The 25601-nt window shown below is 52.1% G+C and overlaps 2 protein-coding genes across 6 annotated transcripts; one reads left to right on the top strand and one right to left on the bottom strand.

Moving 5' to 3' along the window:
* Window positions 1–10360: 10360 nt before the first annotated feature.
* On the top strand, window positions 10361–16629 carry B4GALNT1 (beta-1,4-N-acetyl-galactosaminyltransferase 1). Of its 2 annotated transcripts, XM_037127105.2 has the most exons (11): window positions 10361–10459; window positions 10906–11124; window positions 11641–11805; window positions 11933–12039; window positions 12495–12535; window positions 12662–12842; window positions 13848–13946; window positions 14086–14276; window positions 14754–14894; window positions 15153–15393; window positions 15932–16629. In XM_037127105.2, exons 2-11 carry the CDS (start codon window positions 10907–10909, stop codon window positions 16147–16149), a joined length of 1602 nt encoding a protein of 533 aa, XP_036983000.2. In that variant the 5' UTR covers window positions 10361–10459; window position 10906; the 3' UTR covers window positions 16150–16629. The 2 variants fall into 2 exon arrangements, with proteins under 2 accessions (XP_036983000.2, XP_053518148.1); XM_053662173.1 differs by lacking the exons at window positions 15153–15393; window positions 15932–16629 and having other exon boundaries at window positions 14767–14846.
* Window positions 16630–16714: 85 nt separating this feature from the next.
* Window positions 16715–23507, bottom strand: LOC119035674 (solute carrier family 26 member 10-like). Of its 4 annotated transcripts, none has more exons than XM_053662169.1 (18): window positions 23165–23507; window positions 22606–22716; window positions 21963–22120; window positions 21631–21795; window positions 21242–21394; window positions 20315–20397; window positions 20017–20164; window positions 19804–19917; window positions 18963–19040; window positions 18778–18873; window positions 18240–18346; window positions 18059–18128; window positions 17873–17986; window positions 17707–17740; window positions 17545–17627; window positions 17391–17452; window positions 17173–17279; window positions 16715–16865 (listed from the first exon to the last, which is right to left on the bottom strand). In XM_053662169.1, exons 1-18 carry the CDS (start codon window positions 23505–23507, stop codon window positions 16750–16752), a joined length of 2142 nt encoding a protein of 713 aa, XP_053518144.1. In that variant the 3' UTR covers window positions 16715–16749. The 4 variants fall into 4 exon arrangements, with proteins under 4 accessions (XP_053518144.1, XP_053518147.1, XP_053518145.1 ...); XM_053662172.1 differs by having other exon boundaries at window positions 17215–17279; XM_053662170.1 differs by having other exon boundaries at window positions 17398–17452.
* Window positions 23508–25601: the final 2094 nt, after the last annotated feature.

Below are 25601 nucleotides of genomic sequence, written 5' to 3'. Positions count from 1 at the left end.
ATATAAGTCATGACACCATCAAAGTCCTAGAGGAGAACATAGGCAGGAAAATCTCAGATATTCCATGCAGCAATATTTTCACTGCTATGTCCCCTAAAGCAAGGGACATAAAGGAAAGAATAAACAAATGGAATCTCATCAAAATAAAAAGCTTCTGCATGGTGAAAGAAAACAGCATTAAAATGAAAAGAGAATCAACCATATGGGAAAACATATTTGCCAATGACACCTCAGATAAGGGTTTAATCTCCAAAATATATAAAGAACTCACATGACTTCACTCTAAGAAGACAAGCAACCCAATTACAAAATGGGCAAAAGGACTTGAACAGACACTTCTCCAAGAAGGACATACAGAGGGCCCAGAAACATGAAAAGATGCTCAGTATCGCTAGCCATCGGAGAGATGCAAATTAAAACCACAATGAGATACCATTTCACTCCAGTCAGAATGGCCATGATAAACAAAGCAACAGATAACAAGTGTTGGAGAGGTTGTGGGGAAAAGGGGACCCTAGTGCTCTGTTGGTGGGATTGCAGACTGGTGCAACCGCTATGGAAAACAGTATGGAATTTCCTCAGAAAACTAAAAATGGAACTAACTGCCTTTTGACCCAGCAATTCCACTTCTGGGGTTATATCCTAAGAACCTTGAAATAAATACCAATCCAAAAGAACCTATGCACCCCAATGTTCACAGCAACACAATTTACAATAGCCAAGGAAAGGAAGCAACCTAGATGCCCATCAGTAAATGAATGGGTCCAAAAACTATGGTACATTTACACAATGGAATTCTATGCAGCAGAAAGAAAGAAGGAGCTCCTACCCTTTGCAACAGCATGCATGGAACTGGAGAGCGTTATGCTGAGTGAAATAAGCCAGACGTTGAAAGACAAATACCATATGATCTCACCTTTAGCAGGAACCTAATCAACAAATCGAACAAGCAATGAAAATATAACCAAAGACAGTGAAATTGAGAACAGGCTGACGGTGACCAGAGGGGAGAGGATAATGGAGTAAAAGGGTAAAGGGTTTACAGGAACAATTATAAAGGACACGTGGACAATAAGAAGGGGTGGGGGAGAAAGCAGGGGAAGGAGGTGGAAAGTGGTGGGGAGGGGTGGGGGAAAGGCATAACACTGTACTTAAACGACAATTTTAAAAATGTTAGAAAACACCCACAAACACAGTGGCCTGTTTTAACTTCCTTGCTTGCTGGGCATCGTAAACTTTAAAGGCTCTGTCCACCAACTGGGAGGGATTCATTGCTAATGCCCCATCTAAATACTGCTGCTTCCTTCTGATATCTGGGACACTTTGCCCAGTAAAAATAATGTTTACCATCCAGACATTTTCTGGTCAGCATCAGTCGTCTTTCAATAAGTCTGACGGATCCCTTCTAAAAATTCAGGATCTCCATTTTTTTTTTTAATACTTTTTAAAAATTTTTTTAAAAGATATTTATTTATTTATCTTTAGAGGGGAAGGGAAGGAGAGAGGGAGAGAAACATCAATGTATGGTTGCCTTTCGTGCATCCCCCGCTGGGAACTGGCCTGCAGGAAACTGGTTTGCAACCCAGGAATATGCCCTGACTGGGAATCAAACCTCGATCCTCTGGTTCGCAGGCCTGTGCTCAATCCACTGAGCTACACCAGCCAGGGCTCCATTTGTTTTTTGTTGAAGGTCCTATATCATATTCAGGTGCTTTTGCTCAGGCACCCCTTTCTTAAGCCCTTCCAATATGTACCTTTTCTAGGTCTAGGAAGGCCCGGTCTTCCTACCTGGTCTAGGAAGGCCCGGTCCCCACCATTTGGGTACCAGTTGGGCTCTGTCAAGGGAATTAGGTTGGGGTCCCATTGGGATTCTATTGGTAGAGGTCGAGGGTCTCTATTGGTTGAGACCCTTCATTAGCCGTCTGTATAACTAGCTGCCTTTCATTCACTGTTAGCAGGATGTTAAGGAGAGTCTGTACATCTGCCCAGTTTGGATGATGAGTGGCAAAAATGGATGTGATCCCCTGGCTGATGTAGCTCAGTAGATTGAGCACAGGCCTGTGAACCAAAGAGTGGCTGGTTCAATTCCCAATCAGGGCACATGCCTGGGTTGCAGGCCAGGTCCCCAGTATGGGGCGTGTGAGAGGCAACAACACATTGATGTATCTTTCTCCCTTTTTCTCCCTCCCTTCCCCGCTCTCTAAAATAAATAAATAAGGCATAAAAAATAAAAATAGAAAAATGCTTTAAAAATAAGACATTTCTAAAAATGAAGCAAATGATTCACTTTAAAAACAAACTTGGATGCAGGACTTCATTATTCCAAACATGTGCTCACAAGCAAGTTTTAGTGTCTTCACTTCTGGCAACCAGTACCACCAAGAGTAGCCACCACACAGTGGCCCCCTACAACTCAGGTGATCCTCACTCACTCTCAGGGTCCATCTCCTCCTCAGACCTTTTTCCTTCTACCGGCCAGGGGTTTCAGGTGGCCGCTGACTTGAGCAGGAATGCAGAGGAATTCCCCGAGACTGGGAAATCCCTCCAGTCCACTCTTGGGGTCAGCCTGCCACAGGCAGCTGGGACTTGAGCCCAAGCCCTCTGGGACTTACCAAGGTCTGCAGGTGCCCAGGTTAGGTGCCAAATTTGTTACCAAATGAAAGTGGGGTTTGGCTGCCAGCTGCCACCCATATAGGCAAGTTCTGGAGGCATATGCTTGGTGAGAAAAGAGAAGAGATTTTTTTTTAAGATTTCATTTATTTACTTTAAGAGAGAGGGGAAGAAAGGGAAAAAGGGAGGGAGGGAAACATCGATGTGTGAGAGAATCATCAATCAGTTACCTCTTGCACACCCCCAACTGGGGACCTGGACAGAAACCCAGGCATGTGCCCTGACTGGGATTCGAATCAGTGACCCTTCGATTTGCAGTCAATTTACTGAGCCACACCAGCCAGGGCTGGCTCTTTTAAACTCTGCTTCTTGAATATTATCATTGTACACATCCCCACAAGAGTTTCTTCTGGTGTATACACATGAGTGGACTTGCTGGGTCATAGGTAAAGACATTTTCAACTTCATTAGGTAGTGCCAGACTGGCACTAATTCATACTCCCACCAGCGGCACATCAAAGTTCCAACTGGTTCTCACTCTTGCTAGCACTTTGTATAGTAAGACCATTTCACTTGTGCTGATCTGTTTGAGGAGCAATGATATCTCACTTTGATTTTAATGTTCAGTTTCCTCCTTACTCTTGTGGTTAAGCATCTTTTCAAAGTTCATAGTTTATTTGTATTTCCTCATGTCATGAAATGCATATTAAATCTTTTGTCCAATTTTCTACTGGATTGTCTGTGTTTTCAATCTGATTAATAGTTCATTGCATATTATGGATACTTGTTCTTTGAAGGACATGTCTTGCAAATGTCTTTTCTCACGTGTAAGGTTTGTCTTTTTACTCTCTTTATTATAGTTTTCAATGAACCAAAGTTCTTAATTTTAATTTAGAAAAACTTACCTTGTTCTTTATAGGTAATGCTTTTGATTTAGAGGTCATAAAGAGAGTCTCTCTTCCTATCTTCCCACCAAAGATTCAGAGTTCTGCCTTGACCTTTTAGGTTTATAATACTCCCGGATTTGGGAGTATTTTGTGACTAGTGAGGGAGGTCAGTATTTTTCCTCGTGGACTTTCAGTGGTTTCGGTGCCAGTCACTGTGAAGTCTGTGCGCGGTGCTCCTGGGCCGCATTACTCTGAGTGTCCGCTTGTGTGAGAGTCTGTTTCCGGGCTCTTCACGCCGTTCTGTCAATCCGCTCATCTTTCTCTGCACCCACGTCCTGCTGTTTTCATCACTATCGCTTTAAGTCTTGATCCCTGGTAGGTAAGTTCCCCCAGGAATCAGTTTGTCAGGATCAACCAAAAATAACGCAGGGTTTGACGGGGACTTCATTTTAATCTTCAGACCAATTTGAGGAGAACAGATATATTCTCAGTATTTACTCTTCCAGTGCATGCCCATGGGAAAATGATTAGTATAGAAAGCCATGTTCTCTGACCAACACATCGTTGTAAATCAATAATAACAAGAGCCTCCTAAAATACCACACCTCTGGAAATTAAGTAAGTAGTTCTTAATAACTGAAAAGTTAAAGGAATGAATGCTGTCTCCTTTCTTTTATGTAGGTCTTGCTAAAGGCTACAAATAAAGTTTTATTGTTTCCTGTCCAGAGATCTTTTACGGTTTTGTCAGATTTACTAGGCTCTTTTTTTTATGCCTTTGTAAGTAGCATCTTTTTAGACTTTTCATTTTATAACTTTTGCTGGTATATAGAAATCTGATTGGGCTGCTAAACCCAATTGTTATGCTAAACACATAACAATTTTGTGTTTAGCAGCCTCTTTAAAGTTCATTTTAATTTGTTATGAAATAAAATATACATTTAAAAAACTCCATAAAACAGCCCTGGCTGGTGTGGCTCAGTGGATTGAATACCCACCCGCCTGTGAACCAGAAGGTTGCCAGTTTGATTCCCAGTCTGGGCACATACCTGGGTTGCAGGCCAGGTCCCTGGTGGGGTGAACAAGAGGCAGCCAACTAATGTTTCTCTCTCACACTGATGTTTCTCTCTATTTCTCCCACCTTTTCCCTCTCTCTGAAAATAAATGAATAAAATATTTTTTAAAAACTGCATAAGACATATGTATAGTTTCATCAGTTATTCTAAGGTGAAAGCCTTTGTAAGCATCACTCAAGTAGAGAACTAGAACTTTACCAACCATTCCATAAAAGTTTACACAGGTGCGCTGTCCCAGAGTCAGCCCCTGTTCCCCCTACAAATAACCATCATCCTGACTTTTATGCTCGTCACTTACATCTCTCTGTGGTTTGCAACTCCTGAGGCACTATGGACTTACCTAAGACTCAGTCTAAGCGTTCTTCTTTTATTTCACCTTTAAATAGGTGAAAATTTTAAACAGTTACATTGAGATATAATTTACATGCCATAAAATTCATCATGATATGTGTGAAATTTTATGACCTTTATTTAATTTATAGTTGTGCAACCACCACAACAACCCACTTTAAATCCTTTCCATTATATTCACGAGTGTCCTGCGCACATTTTCAGTCCATCCCCACTTGCGCCCCTAGACAGCTACACCTTGATCTGCTTTCTTTCTTTATCATTTTTTTCCTGGCATTTCATGTAAATGGAATGATAAAATGCGTAGTCTTCTGCACCTGACTTCTTTCATTTCAAATAATTTTTAATTTATTTTTGATATTAATTTCTTTTTATTTTATTTTATTTTTCTTTTTTAAATTTTATTTATTATGCCATTATAGTTGTTCTATTCCCCCCTTCATTCCCCTCCACCCTGCACACCCCTCCCCCATCATTCCCCCCTTTAGTTTATGTCGTCACAAGTTCTTTAGATTCTATATTTCCCATATTATTCTTGCCCTCCCCCCATCTATTTTCTGCCTACCATCTAGGCTACTTATTTTCTGTACCTTCTCCCCCCTTCTCCTTCTCCCACTCCCCTGTTGCTAACCCTCCATGTTCAAATAATTTTTTAATATTTTAAATCCTCATCTGAGGATATATTTATTGATTTAAGAGAGAGAGAGAAACACCGATGTGAGAGAGAAATCTTACAGCCCAGAGTTGTAGTGCCAGGAAAACAAGTCCTCATAGCTTCTGACTGTAAAAACTAGTGGGGATTGTGGCTGAGTGAGACCCAGGTGTTCCTCTTAAAGGGCTTGGATATGAACTTACTCAGATTCACTCCATCTGAGCTCCAGCACTAGGGCAGCAGCTGTAAAGGCACCAGGGACACACGGGAAAAAACAGAATTGTCTTGCATTGGGGTGAGAGGGGGGTGGGCAGCTTTCTGCCAGGCAAAAGTGCTGGCAGAGGCCATTGTTGCTTTTCTGACACTTCTGCCACCCCCTTCCCCCCACACACACAAAGCCAATAGGCGGTGCTGCATCCGAGACTCCATTAACCTGGCTCACACTCTTTGCCACATCCTGGGGATTTCCTAAGATCCCATCCCACCCAGCTCACAAGCCCATCCAAGCTGTATCCAGTGGCTTTTCCATAGAACTGAAAATCTCTCAAGTAGCATCTGGCCGCTGAGTACCTCCTACCTCTTGCTAAGTGGCCCCAGGCCTGGCACTAGTGACAAACTGCCCTGGTTCACTGCTTGGCCTCTTCTGGCCACCTCTAAGCCCAACACAAGTAGCAGCCGTCTGCAAATTACTTTGTATCTCATGCTCAGATGGCCACAGGCAGGGCATAGGTGGTGGCTGACCTTGCACCTCTCAGGAGACCCCAAGGCCAACACACCCTGTGGACAGCTTCAGACCACATCACATTACAACCCTACCACCTCCACAAGCAGCACACTCAAGGAGGGCACTCGGTGAGCAACAAAGCCCACGAAGCAAGTCCTGCTCTGTAGGGTGGAAGCCTGCACAGCAGCTCCTCTGCTGTAGTTGTAGCTGGTCCTCACAGACAACTGACCTGGGGGTCAGTGCCTCCCAATAATGCCACAGCAACTAAGGCACAACTACAACAGCCGTGCACACAGCCCACACAGGGACGCACCTGGAGTGCCCAGCCTGGGTGACTGCGGAGGCTGCACCACTGGGCCCTACAGGGCACCTACTACATAAGACCACTCTCCCAAGTCTGGGAGATGTAGCAGCTCTCCCTAACACATGGAAACAAACATAGGGAAGCAGCTGAAATGTGGAGACAAAGAAACAACTGCAAAACGAAAGAACAAAATAAATCTCCAGGAAAAGAGCTAAATGAAATGGAGGCAAGGAAACTACCAGATACACAGTTCAAAACAGTAGTTATAAGGATGCTCAAGTGCCCTGGCTGGTGTGGCTCAGTGCACTGAGTGCTGGCCAGAGAACGAAAGGGTTGCTGGTTTGATTCTCAGTCAGGGCACAGGCCTGGGCTGCGAGTTGGGTCCCCTGCTGGGGGTGTGCAAGAGGAAACTGATTGGTGTATATCTCACACATCGATGTTTCTATCCCTCCAAAAATAAATAAATAAATAAATAAATAAACAAACAAATAAATAAAATCTGTTTTAAAGAAAAGGATGCCCAGGAACTTAGTGAGAAGTTCAACAGCATAAAAAATGACATAAAAACCATAAAAAATAACCAGTCAGAAATTAAGGACACATTGACCCTGGCCAGGTTGCTCAGTTGGTTATAGAATTGTCCTGATGTGCCAACTCCAGGACCCAATGAATGGGTTCAATTCCTGGTCACGGCACATACAAAAATCAGCCAATAAATGCACAGGTAAGTAGAACAACAAGTTGATGTTTCTCCCTCTCAAGTAAATTTTTAAAAATTTTAAAAAGTACAAGAAAAACGATGAATACAAAACTGAAATGAAGAATAATTTATAGGGAATCAACAGTAGAGTAGAGGATGCTGAGAATCAAATCAGTGATTTGGGACATAAGGAAGCAAAAAACACCCAATCATAACAACAAATAGAAAAAAATCCAAAAAGCAAATAGTGTAAGGAGCCTCTGGGACAACTTCCAGCACACCAACACTCACCTTGTGGGGATGCCAGAAGAAGAGAGAGAACAAGAAGTTATAAACCTGTTTGAAAAAATAATGACAGAAAACTTTCCTAACCTGCTGAAGGAAATAGACATACAAGTCCAGGAAGTGCAGAGAACCCCAAACAAGATAAATCCAAAGAAGCCCCTACCAAGACACTATAATTAAAATACAAAAGGTTAAAAACAAGGAGAAAATCTTAAATGCAGCAAGAGAAAAGTAGTTAGTTACCTACAAGGGAGTTCCCATAAGACTGTCAGATGATTTCTCAAAAGAAAATTTGCAGGCTAGAAGGAAGTGGCAAGAAGTATTCAAAGTGATAAAAAGCAAAGACCTATAGCCAAAATAACTCTAGCCAGCAAAGCTATCATTTAGAATTGAAGAACAGCTAAAGAGCTTGCCAGACAAGGAAAAAGTAAAGGAGTTCATCACCACCAAACCAGTATTACATGAAATGTTAAAGGGTCTTTTTAAGAAGAAGAAAAAATTAAAAATATGAACAATAAAATAGCAATAAATACATATCTATCAGCAATTGAATCTAAAAATCAAAGTAAATGAGCAAGCAGAACAGAAACAGACTGATAGATACAGAGAATATTTTGACTGTTGCCAGATGGGAGGGGACTTGGGAGCATGGGTAAAAAGTGAAGGATTTAGAAGTCCAAATTCTGATAGTCACAGAATGGTCACGGGAATGTGAAGTACAGCATAGGAAATATTGTCAGTGATATTCTAATAAGTATGTATGGTATCAGATGGGTATGAGATTTATCAGGATGATCACTTAGTAAGTTATATAATGTCTAATCACTGGGGTTTACACCTGAAACTGATATAATATTGTATGTCAACTGTAAATGAAAAGTGGAATAAAAGAGAGAGAGAGAGAATCACATCTGAGTCATCAAATGTGTTACAGAATTAGAGTTTTGCTGCTTGGGCTGCATGGTGGCCACAAGAAAGTTTTATTTACTTGCAACAAGTAAAGGAGGCCAGATTCACATACAAAGCTCTGCCTCCCTGAAGGAAGGCTTAGCCATTGCTTATGCACACTGTGTGGTCAATTACACATTGATATCTTCTTTGCAGTTGGCTACACTTACCAGGGTGACTTCCTGTGATGTTTACCTTGTTTACAGCTGGTCTGAGAAATACCGTGCTACATTTTAACATTGAGCAGGAATGGCAGTTAGTAACAATAGCCCAGACCAAAGATTTTCAACAGGCATGTGCCCCAAGAGGCACACTGGTGTGCCACAAGAATTTTTAAAGCATATAATACCTGACTATTTAGTCAGGGGCACTGACCTCTTTTCCCTTAGATTGTCAAATTTTAAAAATGACAACAGCGAACACAATAGCCATCCAGCGTGAATGAGTTAAAAGTATACCTATTTTTTAAAAGATTTTATTTATTTATTTATTTATTTATTTTAGAGAGGGGAAGGGAGGGAGAGAGGGAGAGAAAAGTCAATGTTTGGTTGCCTCTTATGTGTCCTGCCCTGGGGACCTGGCCTGCAAACCAGGATGTGCCCTGACTGGGAATAGACTGAGCAACCCTTTAGTCCATAGGCTGGCACTCAATCCATTGAGTTACGCCAGCTGGGGCAAAAGTATACTTATTTTTGTCTGATTGGCAAAAAATATATTTTGTGTGTGTGCCACAGAATTTTAGTAACTAGTTTATGTGTGCCATGAAATTAAAAAGGTTGAAAATCTGTGGCCCAGACCCTTGAGACCCTTGTCCTATCTAACAGAAGGGCCAGTCTTTCTTGCATAGTCTTGTTCTATTCACTGCAGGACACTTAGCTTAGCTGACACCTGCCCACCAATTGCCAGTAGCTTTGCCAGTCATTGTGACCACCAAAAATGCCCCAAGTACTTCCAAAAGCTTAGGGAACGTATTGTACTATCGACCTTGCAAAACCAACACCACCATACCGCACTGTAAGCCACATAACGCCCAGCAATAAACCTCTAGAGTGGTTTCTGTCATCTACATGGAACCCTAACCCAGACACACACGCACACACACAAGAAACTCCTAGAAAAGACAAACTAAGATATCAAAGTTCATGATGAAAATTAACACAAATCGACGCCTACAATCTCCATGAGAAGGAGGCTGAGAATCTACCTATAGAGCCAAGAATGGGTTTGGGGGCAGAGGGTCGAGATGCCGGGTTCAGAGGCGAAGGGCTGGGGGGTGGTGCGGGAGGGCGTACAGGGAGAAGGACCTCGGGGCATCATCCACTTCGCGTCCCCACCCCCCTCACTCACCCCCCGCAATGTCCTCGGCTCCCACCAGAAGGCGCCCGCATTCCCGGCGCGTAGCAGAAGCTGAGCCCAGCAGCGCCGCGATTAGAAGAGCCGGGCGGCGGCGTGAGCCCTCCGGGGCAAGTGAGACAGGGTGCAGGGGAGCCGTGGCTTTGTTCCTGGGGCTGACACCTCAACTCCGTTCGCCACCCTGGCAGAAAACGCCCAGAACCACCCATAGCGCCTTTATCTACCAAGCCCAGAGAGTCGGAAGGCGAGCAGGGTCCAGCGCTCTGGGGAGGCGGGAGGATCCCGCACGCTCCGAGCCTGACGCGCGGCTCCGGGATCAGGCCGCCTCCGGCCCCATGAGGACCCCCAGGCCGGGGCTGAGAGCCTGGAGCAGCCCGGATCGAAATCTGGCGGCGGCCTTAGAGCGCTAGGCAGGTCAGTGCCCAGGCGGGTGAGGGCTCAGCTGGAGGTGGGAGGAGTCGCGCTCGGCGGACTGTCCCTCAGAGCGACTGCCGGAGGCCACTCACCAGGTCACCTCCGCGCGGGGCACCCAGTAGCGCGGGAGTGATTCTGCATTTTTCATGACAGGCAAGGTGCGGAGCCACCCTTTGTAGCACACCCGGGGCCAGGTGACGTTCGGACCGAGGAATTGGGGGGGGGGGACTGACTCACGGGCTGGGGGTGGGGGGGCGCGACGGGCTTGGGGACGTCCGCTGCTCTAATAAAGAGAAGCTCTTCTACTCACGCGCGGCCGCATCGAAACCCCAGCAGCCAAAGGTCCCTCGCATCGAGATGCTGGGCCTTGGGTGTGAGAGGAAACTGGGACGCGGGAGAGGCGAGAAGGAAGGAGGTTGGGAGACACAAGGCCCAGGGAGTGAGGGGAGCGCGCGGGGTGGGGCGGGGGCGACGACCGGCTGTGTCAATGCCGGCGCGCAGAACGCGCGGAGCGCCCTGGGGAGCGCGGGCGGGGGTGCCCAGGGTCTGCCCACGCCTTTCCTCCGCTCCTTTCTCACCCTGCCACACCCTTCCGCCCACCCAGAATGCGGGTGGGCCGCAGGGCCCTCTGTGTGCTGGTTCTGCTGCTCGCCTGCGCCTCGCTGGGGCTCCTCTACGCAAGGACCCGGGACGCGCCGCACCTCCGGGTACCTCTTAATCTGTGGGCGCCCGCGCGGGCCCCCCCCAGGCCAGAGTTGCCCGACCTCGCCCCCGAGCCCCGCTATGCCCACATCCGGGTCAGGATCAAGGAGCAAGTGGTGGGGTGAGTGCCAGGAGTGGTAGCGGCAGTGCGTCGCTCCCCGGGGGGTCGGAGGGGGCTTTGTTTCCTCCGCCGCTGAGCTCTGGTGCCTGCCTTTCTCCGCTGGTTGTGGGGGTGAAGTGGGAGGTGGAAGGGGCTACTGAATCTTCGGTTGGGGGGAAATCTTCCCTCTCCGAACACTGTCATGGTGATGGAGGCTGGCCCTGAAACACTTTCTGACGTCTTGGTGGTGTCCACCTCAAAGGAGAGCCCAGATGCGGCCGGAATGGTGGGTGGGCGGACAGCCCCGAAATCCTAGCGGTCTGGCCCTGTTCTGCATTTCTGTGAAATCCGGAGTTGGGGAATAGGTCGTGCTCATCGTGGGCCCTCCTCCTGGGGATTCTTTGAAGAGCAGTGTTTAAGGGGACAGACACCGGGCGGGCAGGGCCGGAGGGGCAAGGTGTGGGGCACTGAGTGAATGTTTCGTGGGAGGGACAGAGCTGTGGGGTTGGGCCTGATGACCCTTCCTCCCCACTCCAGGCTGCTGTCAGGAAACAACTGCAGCTGCGAGTCCAGCGCGAGGGGTCTTCACCTCCCCTTCCAGAGGCAGGTCCAAGCCATCGACTTCACCAAGGCCTTTGACCCTGAGGAGCTGAAGGCTGCCTCTGCCGTGAGGGAGCTGGAGTTCCAGGCCTTCCTTTCAAGGTACCAGTGCGAAAGGAGAGCATGACCCCACAGTGGCAGAGGCGAGGCCCGGGGGTGGGCACCACAGGAGGGAGAGCCCCACCCGCACTGATCCTGCCTCTGCCTCTGCCCCCCCCCCCACTGCCAGGAGCCAGTCTGCTGCGGACCAGCTGCTCATTGCTCCCGCCAACTGCCCCCTACAATACCCCGTGCAGGGTGTGGAGGTGCAGCCCCTCAGGAGCATCTTGGTGCCAGGTGGGGGAGAAAGGTCCGAAGGGGTGACCTAAGCCACTGTGGGAGTGGCAGAGCCCAAGGTGGGGTGGGGAAGAATGAGGGAAGTTTGGAATGGGAACCGGGACGTCTGATGAGAGGAGGCTTAAGGTCTGAAGGGGGCCGAAGAGGCGGGAGATGGGGGCAGAAGGGATTCTTGGGTTGTCAGGAACTGCAGAAGACTGTGCCTGGAGAGCTTTGGAGACAAGAATCTATTGTTTGCAGACTAACCAGAGGTTACGTGGATTCGCTAAGGCAGACCATGTAAGAGCTACTGCTTGGATGGGAAGGAGTTAAAAATGTGTTACTCTAGGCTACTTCCCACACTGGGCCCAGCTGCCCAACAACCGTATGGGGGAGAGGTTCTGTGTTGTGTGTGGCGACAGAGGGAAGAAGTTATCGAAGCTGTCTGTGATTTTCACCCTCCTCCTTCCTCCCAGGGCTGAGCCTGCAGGCTGCTTCTGGTCAAGAGACATACCAGGTAAGAAGAAACGACAGGGCAGGGAGCCCAGTGGGCAGGATGCTGGGAGGGAAATATGGCTGCCAAAGGAGGGATGCAGGATTCAGGTCTGGGGCTAACGCCACATTGTCCAATACCCTCCTCCAGGTGAACCTGACTGCCTCCTTGGGCACCTGGGACGTGGCAGGGGAAGTGACTGGAGTGACTCTCACAGGAGAGGGGCAACAAAATCTCATCCTCACCAGCCCAGGGCTGGACCAACTCAATCGGCAGCTGCAACTGGTTACTTATAGCAGCCAAAGCTACCAGGCAAACACAGCAGACACAGGTGCGAGGAGCTGGGTGCAGGTAGGGGCAGCCTAGGTGAACAGACGGAACTCAGAGAGGCTGCAGTGAGCAAATGGCAGAAGGTGTGGGAGACACTGGGCAATGGCCAGAGCTGCCCAGCCACACAATGGGCATTTCAGCTAGGCCAGCAGGGCCAGGGAGGGAGAGAAGAGGCCTTTGTTCATCTGGGGCCAGAGTAGGCCAGAGGGAAATCTGAGCCTTGGATGTGTTCCCTCTTCAGGCCAACCATGGGGGCCCCAGGAAGTGACATGACTCAGGAGCCAGAAGACTCAAGCTCTATTCCCAGCCCACCACTTACTACAGGGCAAAGGGCTTTATCCCCCAAACTCGAACTTCTAGCAAAAGGGATCTAACACAGCCCTCTTGCTTCTCCCCCATGGCTTGCTACGCCAAACCTGCTCTGGCTTTGGGACTTTGCATTTGCTGTTCCCTCTGCCTAGAATGCTCTTCCCCCAGATTTCCGTATGGCTGGATCTTTCTTGTCTTTTGGATCTCAGCTCAAATGTCTTCTCTTCACTATCACATTACTTGTCTTATTTTCCATTCAATACTTAACAGTATATGAACTTTTTTAATTCACTTAACCCAGAAGAACCGGGCTGACTAGGTTCCTAGTCCAGCTTTGTTGGTTAATAATTGTCTAAATGTGGCAAATTACTTAATTTCTCTGTGCCTTCTTTTTCTGTAGTAGGTAGGCATCTACTTACTAAAGCTATTGGGAGGATTAAATGAGTCCATATGTTTAAGGTAATTTACAAGGTGCCTGGCCCATAGTAAATGCTCAGTAAAGGTTAGCTTTAATTAAATATTTTCTCGCCTTTCTCCCACCCATTAGAATGTAAGTTCCATGGGGGTAAGAACATTGTATTCTTGTCCTCCAGGGCCTAGAAAGGGGATACACAGAATAAGCACTTAAATATTTATTTACTGAAAAGAGAATGTTGTTCCAGCCTTAAGGTGCACATCTCATGCCCTTTCTTCCCAGTCCGGTTCTCCACCGAGGGACATGAAGCGGCCTTCACCATCCGTATAAAGCACCCCCCCAACCCTCGCCTGTACCCACCTGGGTCTCTACCTCAGGGAGGTGAGGCTGGTGCACGCAGGGACATGCATGGAGCCTCGGTGGGGAGCAACTTGGGAGAAGCCTGCACGGGAAAGATGCCTTTTTGCTCCTCACTATCCACTCTCGTTGTCTGCGCCCAACCCTGCCCCCTCAATCCCAGCCCAGTACAACATTAGCGCTCTGGTCACCATTGCCACTAAGACCTTCCTTCGTTACAATCGGCTGCGGGCACTCATCGCTAGCATCCGCCGCTTCTACCCGACGGTCACTGTGGTCATCGCCGACGACAGCGACAAGCCAGAGACCATTAACGGTCCCCACATCGAGCACTATCTCATGCCTTTTGGCAAGGTGCGCAGCGAGCAAGGCTGAACCACACACACCCGAGGGCACCGGGAGGGGGCGCGCGCGCGCTCAGTCTGCTATCGCCAGAGTGGTGACAACAGGGTTATCCGCCTCGAAATCACTGGGGTGCCTGTTAACCCAGAGGCTTTCCGGAAGGAATGCAAGCTCTGTGAAAGCAGGAATCGTGTCTATCTTATTCCCGCTGCATTCTTAAAATGGTTCTTAGGACCCAGTGGGTACGTGATAAATCGTTGAATGAATGCACGCAGGAATTCAATGCATTCCAAGACTCTCCCCCAAAACATTGACTCAGAACCTCTGACAGTGGGAAACTGCATTTTTTACCTAGCTTCCCATTTAAAAGAATTCGAGTTTGGAGAGGGATACAGGCTGTTGAGAGGGGGCAAGAGTGGAAAGAAAAGGTGCCAGGGGGTGCTATGTCCTACCCCTCCAGCTTCACCAACCATACATACCCTTAACCAGGGCTGGTTCGCAGGCCGGAACCTGGCTGTGTCCCAAGTGACCACCAAGTACGTGCTGTGGGTGGACGACGACTTCATATTCACTGCGCGGACGCGGCTGGAGAGGCTTGTAGACGTGCTGGAGCGGACGCCGCTGGACCTGGTAAGGGCAGGGCCGCAAGATGGGGCGTAGGAGACGGAGGGCCTCCAGGGGGTTAAGATCACGTTGGAGGAGAGGAGTCGAGAGCGCCCGGCCCTGAGACAGGAGAGGATGAAGAAGAGGGGCCTCGGGGACCACCTGGGTCCTGAGGGGTAGAGCGTCAAAGGACGGGGCAGGGTAACCGCCCCGGGGCGGAGGGAGCTCAGACCGACCCCCTTCCAGTCCCCGCCCTTTCTCCAGCCACCCTCCCGCTCCCGACAGGTGGGGGGCGCGGTTCGCGAGATCTCCGGCTTCGCCACCACTTACCGGCAGCTACTGACTGTGGAGCCCGGCGCTCCGGGCCACGGGAACTGCCTCCGGCAAAGGCGCGGCTTCCACCACAAGCTCCCAGGCTTCCCGGGCTGCGTGGTCACTGACGGCGTGGTCAACTTCTTCCTCGCGCGCACCGACAAAGTGCGCGAGGTCGGCTTCGACCCTCGCCTCAGCCGCGTGGCGCACCTGGGTGAGTGGGGCCCCCTCCCGGCAGGGTCTCAGTGGGCGCTGGGCGAGGCTCCACGCAAGGCGCCGAGGGCACCGGCGACTCCTTCCCGCCGGTGCCTTCGGAGCCCACGGCTGCCACCCGGGGCCCCGAAAGCCGTTCTACGATTTACCAAGACCTGCGCCGGGCAAGAGACGGAGCTCCCACTTCCCGGCCTGCACGCCTGCCAGGTTGTCCAACCTGTGGCCGGCCGGCCGCATGCGCCCCCTATGGCTATGAGCACGGCCCAATACACAGTCGTAAATCTACGTAAAACACGATGAGATTTTGTGTGTGATTACGTGTCCCACACCCCACCTTCACACTCAGCGCAGCTGCTGGGTCCACCTTGAACTTCCCTACCGCTGTCATGTCACCTCTGCCCCCCCCCTTCCTTCCCCTGGAGCTCAGAAGTGGAGTCTTTGCATGCTCACCCTCCATATTCCAAATCTCAGTTTCCCCTGAGGGTTGGCCTGCACCCTCAAAGCCCTTCACTGTGTGCTCCCCTTCTTCCCACCCCCAGAATTCTTCCTGGACGGACTAGGCTCCCTGCGGGTGGGCTCCTGCTCAGATGTCATTGTGGATCATGCATCCAAGTTGAAACTGCCCTGGACAGCAAGGGACACTGGAACAGAGACTTACGCCCGGTACCGCTACCCGGGATCACTGGACGAAAGTCAGGTGGCCAAACACCGCCTGCTTTTCTTCAAACACCGGCTGCAGTGCATGACAACGGAGTGATGGCCCCTCAGGGCCTTCCAACTATCCGGCCCAGCCTGCCTCCTCGTCCCCGAAAGGAATTTCTAGCAAACCCCACCACCCAGTGACCACTCCACTGACTGTCCCCGATTCCCTTCTGGAGCTGATCCCAAACAGGGGCTTGTCTTGGTGACACCCCTCCTTTCTGTGAGTGCCCAGGGGCATGATGGAGCCATAACTCTTCCCACAGCCAGTGCCAAGTCCTCCCCCCACCCCTTCTCAGGGAGGTTGGGGGTCACTTTCCAAGTGCCAAAGAGCCCAAAGGACTCTAAGAACCTAAAGTGGAAACACTCATCTCCTGGGGATTGAGTTGGGGGGGAAGCCCCCAACATGTATTCCCTGGGCTGTGCCCCCTCCCCATGTCTGGATCCAGGACTGTGCACCGGCTGCAGCCCCACCCCCATGGAGAGAACTAATGTCTGGAGCTGTGGTGAGGGCTAGTGAACACACAGGTGAAAACCATTTTGGGTTGTGTCTCTGCAATGCTGTGGGCATGGAAGAAGGGGCACCGGGGCCTGGATGCAGACACCCAGACTCACTTCATGAATCCCAGAGGCTCTCAGCTTCATTTTATTAGTTACATTAAGCAAGGGGGCTCAAGGGCAAGGCCCTCCCCTCACACACATGTTGTTGGGCCCTCCACACTCCAAGTAACTGGGTCAGACCCATACCGTGCACGTCTTCGGACCAGCGAGCTCCTGGAAAAGGGGGGGAACATTTCAGAAATAGACTAAGTACCACTCGCCTCCTTCCCCATCCAGGATCTGGCAGTCCTCTGAGGGGCACATACTGCCTTTGGAATCTTTAGTTTCTTATTCTTCACCCACAGCTGGCGCCATTCTCTGTGGCTGAGACTTGATAAATTAACTCATCATTTCTTCCCTCCACCTCACTCCTCAGCCCCCTTCCCAAATCCCTCTGCGGCATCCGTGGCCACTGATTCACGCCCCACTCGCTACGTCCCAGCACCTCCTTGCTTCCACTCTCGTTGCTCCCGCCCCTCACCAGTCTCTCCAGGGCGTGAGCAGCTGCATCCTGGACACTCACAAACAGCTGCTCCGGGGTCACTCTGTCCAGTAGTCCTGCCTGGGTCAGTGTCCCCAGCACGGAGGCTATGTGGAAAGGGGGTCAAGCTCTCAGGTTCTACGTCCACACTGTCCTCTCCCCCCACCCAGAAGTGTCCGGTCATTTCCCCAGCCTCTAGGTCCCTCCGGATGCCACACCTCTCACCATGACACTGAGCCAGGAGAAGGTGGATCCCAGCATCTCGGCATCTGCTGGCCAGCTGCGGAGGTGGGGCAGTGAGTTAAAGCCTACATCAGGTAGTATGTGTGGGCCGATAAGGGCAGTTCCTCCTCAACCTACCCCCTTGCTCACCTGCACCACTTCTCTGGCCCCAGCAGCATCTGCAAAGGTGATACCACCACAGTCTAGGACCACCACCCGGACAGACTCAGCAACTAGGATGGGAGAAGGCAAGAGTACCCAGATGTTTCCATGGGTCACGCCCAAATCCCCCGCCTTGGCATCCCACCTCACCTGCATCGGGTGGGCCATCTGTCTTTGGAGTCTCCTGTGGGTAGGAAAGAGCTGTCACCACTTGCGAGGCACAAGCATGAACACACACACCTCGAGCACAATAATCCCCCCAGAAACCTTCCTGCCTCCCACTCACAGAGACGCCACACTCCCCTCTGACCCTCACCTTGCCTCTTCCAAGCCCCAGATGCCACTCCAGGATACGGCGAAACTGCCCACGAGTCCCAAAGTAGAGAGGTGTGGGATAGCTTAGGATGCACAGCCCTGGCACCTGGAGGAGCTAAGGGGTCAGGGGGTCAGAGAAACATCCAGGTCTAACCTTCCCTTCCTTCCCTGGCTGTAGCCCACCTACCTTGGGGCTCTCTTTGAGTGGCCGGTAGAGCTCTGTCCCCTCAGCCAGTCCAAGTGCCACACACTGCACCCTTGACAGGAAGCTGGGGTCAGATTTCCAGCCTGGTCTGGCTGCAGAGTCACCCCAAGTGCTCCTTTGTCTCCCCTCCCCTCATCTCCACTCTCCTCATCTCTACTCCCACCTCTGGGTGCGGCAGACCACCGTCATCATGGAGAAGACCACACCTATGGCCAGGCCCAGGTCCACACTCAGGGTCACTACAGCCAGCCATGTGACCATCCACACAGCCTGCAGGACACAGATGGGAATGAAATGTCCAGAAGAAATACCAGGCCATCACTGCTCCAGAAAAGGAGCCAGGGGCAGTGACTGCCTGGGCAAGTGATGGGGAGGGCTGGCTCAGGAGGAGGTAGAAAGAAAAACGTGAGGAGGGGACAGGATTGACCCAGCAGTGGGTACACACCGGATGTAATGGTGTGCATTACATCTCCTGGGGACCTTGCATCTCCTGGGGAGTCACGAATGTTCGGGTCTGAAAGGGTTCAACACCCGCCCCCAACCTCGTCTTGGAGGAAAGGGATTATTAAGAGGTATGCGGGTTGGAGATGGGTGGATTGCAGAATTTAGGACCGTGACACTTAGGCTTTGGTCCAGGACAGAGGCTGGGGGTGCTGGAAAAACGGGAGGGAGCAGTCTGGGTTAATGCTGCCATTTCTCACAAAATCCACGCGGCTGATGCGCCATAGTTGTGGAAGTTCCTGCATCTGGAAGAACATCTGGCGCATGCTGGAGATGTTGATGCAGGCCAGGACAGCCTTGGGATAGAGGACACAAAACAGTCCCCCCAGTAACCTGGAATACAGCCACCCTTCCCAGCCACCCCCACACTTTCTCTGCTCCTTACCTTGGGCAGATAGTAGAAGAAGGGTCCCAGCCACAGCAGCACCGATAGGACAACTATGCAGGAGAAGAGGCCTGCCAGCTGGAGGGAAGAATGGGTGGGAGCAAAGAAGGGAGGGAAACTCGCCCACCTTCGTGTGAGGGGTGGTCTCCCTCTCCACGGCCTCATCTTCCTTGGAAACCTCTCTCCTCCTAAACCCCCTTCCACACAAACATTCCTCCCCATTCAATGGACTTCTTGATGTTCTGCCATCCACACCTTCCCTTCCCTTTCCCACAATTAAATGCCTCACTCACTGACCTCCCCTAGATGTGGTCAACTTCTCTATTTCTAAAGCCACTTCAAAGTCACTTATGAGCCTCCATCTTAAAAGCGGGAATGAAAAGTGGGAATTACCCTAAAAATGTGGGAATTACTTTTTAGGGAATTACCCTAAAAACAGGCTAACCACATGCCTATGCATCAACAAAGTAACTGAAACCAAAAATATAAAAATACTAGGGCGGGCTTTGATCGGTGATATATCTTTTTAAAAGAAAAGGTCCTTATGAAAAAGATGAGAATTTTGTCTCTTACATTTATTTTGCAGTTTAGTGTTGTTGTTACTTTGAGTTACACCTGGAGCACCGTAAACTGTCTTGGTGCTTCCAGTCTGCAAAGGTCGTAATGGAACCTGGTTCCCTTCTCTCCCTCCCATCTAGATAATCCCACCCCTCCCTCTCCCTCCCTCAGAGTCTGCCCTCCTCTGTGTAGGGAGCGCCCATCTGTTTCTCTACCACCGCCACCACCAGAACCTGGACGTCCCCCCTTTCCTCCTGTGGACTCACCCACGGCACACTCTTACCTGTGTGTTCCCACCAGCATCCACCAGTAGGCTGGTGGTGGCCAATGTGGCCGAGTTGGGAAAGCAAGAGAAGAGGGAGGAGATGAGGTTGGAGGCACCGTGCGCCAACAGCTCCTGGGGGTACATTGAGATGAAGAGAGAAACAAAGCCATGGGGGATACCATTAGGGGGTTGTCTTCTGAATGAGGTTGGAGTCCCCAGCTGGAGTCACACCTGGTTGGCGTCAATAGTGTAGCTATGTTTGTCTGCATAGATGGAGGCCAGGGAGGCAGACACAGCAAAAGTAACCAGTGCGATGGGCAGTGAATCGTCCAGAACCCTGGGTAGCTCGGCCAGGTTGGGGAAGAGAGGCTGGGGAAATCTGCAGAGACAGGGACCCGTGGTAAGAACCTGCTGGGTATAAAAAGGATTATAGAAAAGATGGAGAAAAAAGGATGGAGCAGGACAAAAAGAGGTGTCAGGTGGGAGAGGTGTGAGAAGAGAAAGCTTGTGTCCTTTCACCCTCTCTTACCCTCCAGGCAGCAGCCCCACTATCTGGACGTTATATCTCGCGTCCAGGGAAGAAGTGAAGCAGAGCACGGAGGCCAGAAGCACCTGGGAAAGACAGCGTGAGAGGAAATGGGCCCCCTGGCAGAGGCTAGTAGGGCTCAGCGTCAGACAGGATCAAAATACAGGATTAGCTGCTTGCAGGAGCCTAGCAACTGCGGGAGCTGGGATGTGTCTGGGATGGGTGCCTGACAACTGATTTAGAGGGAAGGAGAGTGGGGACGAAAAGAGGAATGACACCTCCCTGAGGCTATGGAGAGAGATGGGTGGGAGCAGAAAGGGGGCTCCTAGGGGGGAGGGATGTGGGTATCAGGAGGCAAAACAGAGCCGTTCCAAGTAGGGAAGCCCGGCCAGGTCTGGGGATATATAGGGTATCTGTGGAGACATGGAACTTTTATTTCATGGGGAGAGAGAATGTAGGTGGGGGTGGAAGGGAAAATAAACTGAATGTGAAAGATCAGGTAAAAAGAGAGAAGGAAGTGGATGTGCTGCGCCCAGCGACACCGCACGGGCGCGCTGTGAGGAGGAAGAATGCGTTCTAAGAGCTGCAGAGGAGACTCCACGAGGAAAGTGGAAACGAGTGTGCGAGGGATGCTGGAGGGGTCCAAGTCTTCTTGGAAGAAGCCTAGAAAACAATTTTGCCGTGTATAATGCGCACTTTTTGCCCAAACCTTTTAGGGCAAAATAAGGATGCGCGTTGTACCTGAGTACATACCATAGGTACAATAATGTGGATGCGCATTATACAGGGCAAAATACGGGGTACGTGCGTAAGCAGGACCTCTCGGCTGTGACCTCTCTTTATTCCGCTAGGGGGCGGCGACGGCCAGTTCCTACGGGATAAGCAAGGTCTGCTGGGCGCAGGGAGCGGGTTCGCAGGAGCCACCCTCACCATGACGATTTCCCCTGGGATCGGGGTGGGTAGCTTGTCTCGGAACCTCACGTTCAATTCCTTGACCGGCACGAGCAGCGCCAGGCTGAGTGCAGAGATGGTCAGTTCGGCCGGGTTGCTCCGGGGCAGCGCGGTCAGCACAGAGGCCAGCGTCTGCGGGCGGGGCCGGTGAGCAGAGAGCCCGGAGCCGGGGCGACTGTCCCCAGCGCGGACCTCGCAGATGCAGGCAAGGCCTTCTCTCCCGCCTCCACGGCGACCCTGATCCAGGCTCCTGGTTCTCACCTCCTTTCCCCCGCCCCCGCCCCGGTTACACACGACCCCTTCCTCGTCCGGTTGCCCTCTTCCCGGGCCTGCTAGAAGCCTCTTTCCCGCTGTTCTCCCACTCCCACCTTGAAGAGAGCGAAGCAGCCGATCTGGCGCGGGAGGGGCAACCCCAAGAGGCTCGGCAGTTGGGACACGAGCACGTGCAGCGCGGCCCCGCTGGTCAGCGCTTTAACCACGGGCTCCGACAGAAAGGTGGACAGGACTCCGAGCTGCAGCGCGAACATCCCCAGCTGCCGGGAAGAAGACGCGCAGTCACCACGGGAAGGGCAGACCGGTGGCAGCGCAGTGCGCCGGCCGAGACCTGCGAGGGGCGGACGCATCCCGCCCTCTCCTCAGGCCCTATTCCCCCCGGGGCGCCCAGCGGGACCCTCCACCCCGCCCCAGGATCATCCCTCACCATCAACGCCCCGCTCCCGAAGGCCAAGGCCGCAGCTGCCTCGACTCGCCGAGCGTCCAGCTGTTCCCTCTGGGTTACGCTCAAGTTTCCCCCGAGGGGTTCGGGCACTAGCTGCTCCACTGCCGAGCCCGTCATGAGGCTGAGTACGCCGAACGTTCCTAGGACCCGAGCGCAAGTAGAAATGACCAGTTGTGCTGTCTGGGGCACAGCGACAGCCCAGGCTGGGCACTGGCTGCGGGTGTGTGGGCATCAGACCGCGCTCCCGCAGAAAGCAGCTGCTCAGGTGGAAGCCGCAGGGCTCAGCCGGTGCAGGAGTCGGCGCCCGTGGCGAGGGGAGGTTAGAGGCGGCGCCAACCGGCAAAAACAGGCCCCAGACTGAATCCCTGCCTCTTCCTGAGGACGCCCCGCGGACTGCGTGCCCCTGTAGGTGACTGCGCGTCTCTTCTCCCCTCTTCCAAGGCCCAGAAATTTTAACCAAATTCCATAGGGAGAAAAAGCCCGAGTAAATTGCCACCTCTTCGCACCCCCAGCGCGCGTTGCCTGGGTCAGAGGGTCAGGCGGGGGGTGGCGGTGAGTGGGGGAAAGGGCCAGGGGCCTACGAGAACAGAAGCCTCAAATCCCTGTCCATTTCCACCCCGCTCACCTGTGGACAGGTGTCTCCCAGTGCCCAGCAAGGTGTAGATGAGGACGGGAAAGAAAGACGTGTAGAGGCCGAACACCGGGGGCACGGAGGTCAAGAGGGCGAAAGCCATGCCTGGGGGAAGTGGATGGAAGTTCTGTTGCGGCGGGGGCATGGGGGGCGCCCGCTTCAGGACGCCGCCCCCTTCGCACACTCTCCGAGGCTGGCGAGGAGCCGCTAAACCTCGTCTCTGGAGGAAACCGAGGGGTTAACGGGCCTGCTGGGTGGTCAGGGGCACAAGTCCGTGTCCGGCCGAGTGCTGGGGGGCAGGGGTTGTGCCTGTCTGCAGTTCGCTGAGCCGGAAAGTGTCCAAGACTTCTCGCAGGGTTGCGCAGATGAGGGGCGCTGGGGGGTGGGGATCTGACAGAGCTCCACAGTCCTTACCCAGAACTCGGCCTCGGGTCCCGGTCTCCGAACCTCAACCACTCAAACCTACCACCTCGCTCCCAGGGTCCCAGCCCCCTCGCTTCCCCAAGCCCTCTAGAGCTTGCGGCCCTGACAGGCTGGCGTGGGGGCCGCTTACCCTGGGGCACGTGCACGATGCCCACAGTCACTCCAGCCACCGCGTCCCCAAGCAGCCAGGCCCTCCAACGGTAGTGGGGCAGCCAGCGCAGCGGGGGCAGCCGCGCCAGCAACAGGCGCCACGCCCCCGGTCCAGAACAGGCGCGGGCCCGCCGCCTCCACAGTCCGCACAGCCCGGACCAGCGGGGCTCCGCCAGCAGCTCCCTCTCCTGCTCTGCGCCCCCGAAGAGCTGCTGGAACCGGGCCTCGGTGAGAGGTTCCCTGAGCTTGGCACCCAGAGGGGACTTAAGGTCGGAGGCCTCTCCTGGCCTTGAGCATGTCCGGCCGCTCAGTAGCCCACTCATTTTGCTCTTAACCTCCAACTACGGCCGGGCTTAAATACTCCTCCACCCGCTAGCCCTGGGTCCCGCCTCCCTGAAGCAGGGTCCAAGCCGGCCCCGGAGGGCGCCCTCTGTTGGGGGCCCTTTACAAGCAGAACAGTGCTGCTTGAGGAGGGGGCGTCTCAGGCGTTTCCTCAGACGTCCTAGGCGAGATTGCACGCTCCGGAGCCTGCTACGGGGGTGGCCGTGCAAAGGTTTAGGGACCAGAGAGATAGCCCGAAAGGCAAGCGCACCCTCCACACCCAACCCCGACTATCTTCCACTACTAAAGCCTTTTCACTCTCTGCCTCTTCATCCTGAGTTCCCTTTGAATCTACACTGTGGGCGAAGACAGAAGCTGGCTTCCCTCGGGTTACAGGTCATTCTTAGAGACACTGCATTCCCTGCCTAAGCAAGAAAATTCAGAGGATTCCAGCCCCAGTCCCTCCGTCTTCCAGACCCAAATCTTCTTGGAGCACAGGTTGCCCCCAAGAGAGTGTAAGGAAGTCTGTCAGCCTCTTAAGTTTCCCAAACAGCTGAGATGAGAAGCAGCTACATGTATTAGGATGATAGAGAACCACCACTCCGCATCTCTGCAGGGACAGCCTGGGCCTAAATTCCCAGTTCGGGGCTTCAGGAAAAATACCGAAGGGATAGGAAAGTTTTATTTTATTTCTTAGAAACCAAAGAACCTGAAACACCATTTATTACATTCAAGTGCGATTCGCAGATTAGGCACCCAAAAGCACGTTTGTGGTTCAGTGAAGTACAAGTTGTTGCCTCCCACCCACCTCACGCAGTCCTGTGATCCCTACGGAGACCGGGAGGTTCTGAGCTCCTGAATCCCACTGTTTGCCCCGTCCCCTCCTCCACTCACGAGAACCTCAGCACCCCTCCCCATCACCCTCTGGTCCCCAGTCCCTGACCCCAAAGTCCTGGGGGTAGGGTTCAGTGAGGGTGGGTGTCCTCTCTTCAATTCCTTCTATTGTTCCCCAGAAGGCTTATCTGGGCTGTACGTCCTGTCCCCCTCCCAAAAGGCCCCTCCCCCCATTGTCAGACAGAGGGACCTCGGGCCCACAGGGAGGCTCCAGCTCCTCCTCGCCCCTACCTCCACCCCAGCAGTCTATTGTCTGCTGAGGAAGCCCAAGTGCACGTGACTAGGCCCAGGGGACAAGCGGACAAAGTGGACACGCTGATGACCAAGGACCCAGGACAGAGAACCTGGACATGGGTCTCTGCACATTTGGCTTCCTGTCCCAGGGGCTATCCCAGAAACTGGGAGGGGTGAAGACCCCTCTGGACTCTACACTGGGGTCTACAGCTTGAAGAGGAATCCATTCCTGCTCAGTATGGATGCGCCTTATGACTTCCTAGACAACAAAAATAAGATCCAGAGCCAGAAGGGGACATAGTACCCAGCATCCTCTCCACCATCTCATTCTCCCTCAGCTGAACAGGGAGGCCTCCGAAGAAAGGTACATTGGGCATTTGGTGCTTTAGAATCTGGGTGTTGGGGGAGTGGTGGGAAGTCAGACTACTGTGGGCTTTCCAGTGTGGTCTAGAACAGAGGCCAGATTGGGGTGGGGGGAGAGGGACTTGGTAAAGGGGAGGGTTTATCAAAGATCTAGGGCAGGGGTGTCAAACTCATTTTCACCAGGGGCCACATCAGCCTTGTGGTTGCCTTCAAAGGGCCAAATGTAATTTTAGGGCTGTATAAATGTAACTACAGGTAGAAACAAGGTGCTGGGCCGGATAAAACAAGGCGGAGGGCCTGATTTGGCCCGAGGGCCTTGTGTTTGCCACCTGTGGTCTAGGGTTTTCCAGCGGCTGCAAGCCCCGTGTCTGGACTGAGAGGCGCTGCAATTGCAGATGAGGGACAAAGACGGCCTTGTCTTTTATCTTACAGCCTGTGCCCTGCTACTTTCACCAGACCCCCCACTCAACTGATTCGAAGGGCCAGCTGATCTCTTCCATACCACTTCGTCCCCCTTACCCCCACCACAGCTTCCCCACTTCCCTGTGCCAAGACAGCAGCCTCAGTGATATAACAAAACCTTTATTCTCAGAAAACAGGAAAAA

The sequence above is a fragment of the Artibeus jamaicensis genome, unplaced genomic scaffold (genome assembly GCF_021234435.1).
Source record: "Artibeus jamaicensis isolate MK-2021 breed Jamaican fruit bat unplaced genomic scaffold, CSHL_Jam_final contig_233, whole genome shotgun sequence".
Taxonomy (NCBI): domain Eukaryota; kingdom Metazoa; phylum Chordata; class Mammalia; order Chiroptera; family Phyllostomidae; genus Artibeus; species Artibeus jamaicensis.
The sequence above is the reverse complement of the archived record's forward strand: the minus strand, read 5'-3'. Positions and strand labels throughout refer to the sequence as shown.